The sequence below is a fragment of the Bison bison genome, unplaced genomic scaffold, assembly GCF_000754665.1.
Source record: "Bison bison bison isolate TAMUID 2011002044 unplaced genomic scaffold, Bison_UMD1.0 scf7180017864371, whole genome shotgun sequence".
Classification (NCBI taxonomy): Eukaryota; Metazoa; Chordata; class Mammalia; order Artiodactyla; family Bovidae; genus Bison; species Bison bison.
This window is the reverse complement of record NW_011494943.1, coordinates 5,135,058-5,140,887: the sequence shown is the minus strand read 5'-3', so window position 1 is coordinate 5,140,887 and position 5,830 is coordinate 5,135,058. Positions and strand designations below refer to the sequence as shown.

General features: G+C 51.6%; 1 protein-coding gene across 1 annotated transcript in view; it reads left to right on the top strand.

Moving 5' to 3' along the window:
* SLC39A11 (solute carrier family 39, member 11) overlaps positions 1-5,830 on the top strand; it is a 291,460-nt gene that overhangs the window by 108,597 nt on the left and 177,033 nt on the right. The window contains exon 5 of the mRNA XM_010856086.1: positions 4,486-4,606. Within this exon, the coding sequence (XP_010854388.1) occupies positions 4,486-4,606 (121 nt within the window). The remainder of the gene's footprint in view (positions 1-4,485; positions 4,607-5,830) is intronic.

Genomic DNA, 5,830 nt, shown 5'->3' with positions numbered 1-5,830 from the left:
TGCCTCGCTCAGAGGTTTGCCCTGGAAGGGATCAGGCCTCACCTCACCTCAGCACCAGGGCCTGCAAGGATTGAGTGAGGTAGCGTGGATGGAAAAGTTCTGCAGAGATTAAAAAAAAAAAACGAAGAAGAAGCTTCAGAAATGAAAGACAGCGATGCTATCAAGTTTAAAGAGGGGTGTGCTGCCATCAGCAAAGAGGCTACAGAGCAGGAATTTCTTCCTGGGGGACTTGGTGGCTTTCCCACTGCCCTTCCCCCTGAGCACAGGTGGAAGCTGTGTTTATTTAAGGGTCCAGTAAAAAAAAAATGCCGCACCCTTCCACTGCAGTGTCCGAGCTGGATGAGCAGACGCGGCTCCAGGGCGCCAGGAGGGGTGTCAGCCCCACAGGGGTTTCCTGACTCTCCCTCAATGTCAAGAACGTATGATAAAGCCACCAAGGCACAGCAGGTGTCTCTTGCCAGACTGTTCCTTGAAATTCCAAGGGGTGTGTTTCTCCGTGGGAGGGTTGGGGAGGGTGGAACCTAGAGTGAAAATTGTTCAGTCATGTTTGACTCTTTGTGACCCCCTAGACTGTAGCCCACCAGGCTCCTCTGTCTGTGGAATTCTCCAGGCAAGAATACTGGAGTGGGTTGCCGTTTCCTTCTCCAAATCAGTGGTGGAGAGGGGAGGGTGGAACCTAGAAGGGAGGCTTAAAAGGAGCCCCAGGAGGCCGGCTGGTGCCTGGGTCTGGGGATGCTCAGGGACGCTGGACCGCAGAAGCTGTCCCCCCATCACCTGGGAGTGCCCCCTGCAGCTCTCTGCTGCACAGCCCGCCCTGCCTTCCCGAGGCCACAGGTGGGGCCCAGTGCCCAGGAGTGGGGTGAATACAAGCGAGATCTGCTAGGGTTTTGTTCAGCTTTTTAAAAGGCAGCTTCCAAGTGAAGCTGAGGTGGGATTGTCTCAGTACACCCCACCCCCAGCGCTGGAATAAGGTAATGACAACCAACGGAATGTAGTTGATAAAAGGGTCCAGGGATTTGGTGGGGGAAGGGAGGGGTGGTTTGTCTCCTGGCCTGAAACCCCACCTTCAGAAGTCCGTATGGCTTCTTCCCTTCCATTCGGGTCTTTGCTCAGATGCCACCTTCTCGGAGAGCCCTCTCTCAGCACTGTGTCTGGAGGAGCCCTCCGGCTTTGCACTTCATAATGAGATGCTGGAAGAAAGCCTGACACAGTACTTACAACAGTGAGTACTCGTCGCCATCACGTGGGCAGGGACGGGGCGACGTTCAGTTCGGCGGCGTCCGAGGGGTGCAGCCCCTAAAATTAAAAAAAAAAAAAAAAAACAGTGAGTACTTACTTACTTACTGGAGCCCAGAACTTAAAACAGTTGTGCTATGTCACTATGGTGATGATTTATTTCTCTAATCAACATTATCCCGACCAGCCCTCAGTTTTATAGTATATTGTGAGTTTCTTGTCTGTCTCTGGCAGGACAGGGGACTTGGCTCTTTTGAATCATCAGGACCTAGACTGGTTCTGGTGTGCAGTTGATACTTAATAAAAATTTGCCAAATACCTGAAGGCAGGCAGGCTTCCTGGAGGAAGCAGCAAAGTTCTTATCTTGACAGTAAAGAGAGGGCCTGCGCGTTCTCAGCATGGCTAGCAATAAAGAAAGGTCGTGAGCGTTCTCAGCCTTCTAAAGCGGAGTGTCTCAGCTTCAACACTGTTGGCATTTGGCCGGGTCACTCTCTGTGGTGGGGGCCGCCCTGCGTGTTGTTGGGTGTTCAGTGGCATCCCTGGCTTCTCCACACTAGATGCCTGCACCCCCTCTTCCCCACCCCACACACAAAGCACCCGTTGCCAAATGTCCCGTGGGGAACAGAGTCACCCCAGCTGAAAGCCACTGTTCTCAGTTAAAACCAGGGTCTCTCCCGGCTGTACCTGACCGATCGCTGCCCACCCCCTGTCAAAGCAGCCACCCCAAGTGGATGAAGGTGGCCATCTCTCTGCTGGAATGAAGTGGTTCCCTTTCCACATCCTTGCCCCGCTTCTGCCTCAGTCACGTTGTAAAAAGAAGCAAGACAAAGGAAGAAACACCAGTTGAGGCACAGGCTTTCCAGGGGAAACACGTCTTATGGCCGTGGTGGTGCCTCAGATGTCAGTGTGAGATGTAGGATGAGAAATAATTAAAGCTTATGGACAAAGAGCTGAGACTGCGTGGCCCTCGGCACGTGGCACGGACGCCAGCTGTCGCTGGGGGCAGGGCGGGGCCGGCTTGCTCCAAGGACCTTCTGTCCCCAGGGGTCGTCCATCTGCTGCGTCGTCAGCCTTGACCCTTCAGCGGGATGCTCTCTTGATGCCCCCTCCCAGCGACATCGCAGATGAGAGCCCGCTGCCCCTAGGATTCTCCGGGGCGGGAGGGGGGGGGACCTAAGAACTTCAATGAGGGCGGCTCGCACAGTGCCACGAGGCTTTTTTACCTTCCATTTTAAAACAAGGTTAAAGGAGGTGTCAGCGTCTTTATTAAAGTGCATGAAAAGGGAACTCTATTCCATGCCCTGTGATAAACCATAATGGAAAAGAATATGAAACCAAGCATGTATATATGAGTGGCTTTGCTGCACAAGACAAATTAACATTGTAAATCAACTCTACTTCAGTTTTGAAAAGGTCCCTATAAAGGGCATTGTAAATAAATGATGAGGACAACAGAAATATATTGGAGGAGTCAGAGGACGTGAGAGGAAGGGTTTATATTTCACTTTTTACCTTTAGTTGGACAGAAATAATGAAGTAAAATACCCGAATCATTTCTCTTTCTGATCCCTGATGAGCAAGAAGGTGTGTGTGTGTGTGTCTTTATGCAAGATACAGCTAGGCATCACTTTTGTGAGATTCCCCTCTGAAACTTACCCAAGAAAACAGATTTAGCACTTGCTTATAAACAGATGCATTCCATGATTGGGTGATTAAGCCTTCTTCTCTCCCCTTTGAGATCACACATTTTATTTATTTATTTACTCCACTAAGTTGGCTATTTTTTTTTTCTTTTTACCAGCTTTATGGATGCTCACCCAAAGTGTACCATTCTGTTTCGCATATTGCATTGTTATTTTAAAATTATGGTATAATATATACATAACGTTAAATCTGCCACTGTAACCATTTAAAGTGTATAACTCATGGCAGTGATTGCATTCAGAGTGCTGTGCAGCCGTCGCCACCGTCCACCTCCAGAACTTTATCACCCCAAACCGGAGCCCTGTGACTGTTGAGCAGTAACTCCCCACTCCTTCCCAGCCCCTGAAAGTGAAAAAGTGAAAGTGTCAGTTGCTCAGTCATGTCCAGCTCTCTGCGACCCCATGGACTGTAGCCCGCCAGGCTCCTCTGTCCATGGGATGCTCCAGGCAAGAATACTGGAGCGGGTTGCCATTCCCTTCTCCAGGGGATCTTCCCGACCCAGGGATCGAACCCAGGGATAACTGCATTGCAGGCAGATTCTTTACCATCCGAGCCCCCAGGGAAGCGCTGGTAACCTCTAGTTTCTGTCTCTGATTTTGCCTAAACTAGGTATTTCACGTAAGTGGACTCATACAGTATTTGGCATTTTGAGGTACACACATTTTAAATGGAAACTTCCATTTGTTTGGAACTATTTTGCCTGGTTTTCAGAAGATATCTGCTGTTTCCTTGCCATTGAGATGATTCTGTTCACCTTCCCTTAGGTCCTAGGGGTCCTGTCGATGTCTTTGGAAGACAGACTCACAGCCCCATTGTAGACTCACTGGTTTGCCCCTCACTGGACTGTAAGCTCCATAAGAGCTAGAACTGGGTAGTTTACCAAGTGTCCAGAAAGTTGACAGTCAGTAAATATTTGTTCAGTAAACGTGAAGATCAAAATCAAGACTTTGCTCAGCAAATGCAAAGAAGAGTCAAAATAACTGGTGATGGACAAAGCAGAAGGCTGATGTGATTTAAGGCCAACTGGGCTTAACTTTAGATGTGCTGTGTCCTCCAGGACTCTCCCTTTCCTTCTTTTGAGATGCTTCTGTTTGCCTCTCCTCCTCTTTTGATGTCATGAGAAACCGGAAGATGCTGAATTCCTGGAAATTGCTGACCTTGGTTCCCGTACTGAGGCCACCACTGGGCGGACCTGCCGTCCAGGCTTCTTTTGATGGTTCAGGAACTGAGTCCCTTCTGCCCTCTGCCCTGTGGTGAGAGGAGAGAGGGCTTTGGTGTTTGACCTGCTCTTTCCCAGTGTTTGTTTTTCCCGTTTCTGGGGTCAGCACGGTCGCCTCCGATCCCAACTGTTGTCATCCCCAAAGTTCTGCAGCCAGAAAGCTTGTGGCCTTGCTCACGGCTCCTCCCGGCCTGGCATCTGGGTCTGACCCAGGCAGCCGGTGCCCTCCATGGAGATGAGCAGGTTGCCTGGGTCCCTGGGAGCCGGAAGGACTGGGGGATGATGGCAGAGGAGGTGCTATAGTGATGCCCTGCTTCTCATTTCAGGGTGCAGCGGAAGACCCGCAGACGGCCCTGGCACTGAATTTGGACCCCCTGCTGACGAAGAAGTCCGACGCGGAGGGTGCCAGGATGCTCTTCCCTGAGAGCGAACTTTCCATTCGGATAGGTAGAGCGGGGCTTCTCTCAGGCAAGCTCCCTGCTGCAGACCGCGAGCTGAGTCAGACAGGAGAGACCGGAGCTGGGGGCGGGAGGGGTGGCCGGGACGTGCCAGCTGCTCCGTCCTGTCTTTGCCAGGTGCCCACCTTGCTGTCGCCCGGGGCTGGGCCAGCATCTGGCCACACGCCTCCCCTCCATGTTGGTTCTCCAAACCACCTGCTTAGAGCACAGTATGTAACAGAACCTTTGCCTGTTTCCCCGACTTGGACAAGTGGGCCCGTGGGCTGCTCTGGTGGGTTTGGGCTGATTCGGGTTGCAGCGGACAGACCTTTGTCCCTCTGTCTCCCGCTCTGATGGCCCCCTGGACGTTCCTTTCTGCTGACGTGACTTTCATCTTTCTGGTTCATCTGGGGGAACTTTGGGTCTTGTTTTCACTGATTCAGTCTGGAGCCTGAAAACCTAAAAACACTGACGGCGAAGCCATGCATTTTCTCTTAAGCTAGAGGGAGTGCGCCCTCTCGAGTGGAATCGGGGCGGGGGAGATGCTATATTCCAGAACCTCCTTGGGGGCTGTGCAGCCTGGGTTGGTGCCCCCTGAGGAGGAGTTGAAGAATGATGCTGGTCTCCGGCCTCAGTGCAGACTTCCCCTTCCGTGCCCCGTCGTGGCTCACTTGGGGGAGTTGGCTGCTTTAAGTGCCAGTTTGCACCAGGAGAGGTGGCTTCCTTTCTTTTCCTTGGCCTTTGTTTAAGTCCCACGTTGCTGTGAAACGTCCCTTCCTTTTCCTCCACTTCTGTAAATCTCAGACTCAGAAACTAAACCAGGCAAAGGCTGCTGAAAGTGGCCACTCCGTCCCTTGCTTGGAGTTCCTCTCTTTTAGATGAATCGAGGAGAAAGAGACTGCTGACTGGCCACCGTCTTCACCTTTGTGATTTAAGGGAGCAAGTCCTCTCACGTTTCCGGGCTGGCGTTTTAATTTGATGTGTGCATGTGGTGTCTCTGAAACGATCCCTAGACCTCGGGAGTAGAGATCCTGTAACCTACACGTGTTATAGCCGCGCATCCGCCAGTTCTCAGCTATCCGTGCTCAGATTAGGTCCTGCAAGAATTGTTCGTGGAAACTCGAACACCTCCTCCACTCGGGTTGAAGCTCACGGCCCCCCCACCTCTTCCGATGTGGAATTTAATCAGGAAATGAAAATTCATCCAACGGGAGCTCAAGTAACAGAGGGTTAG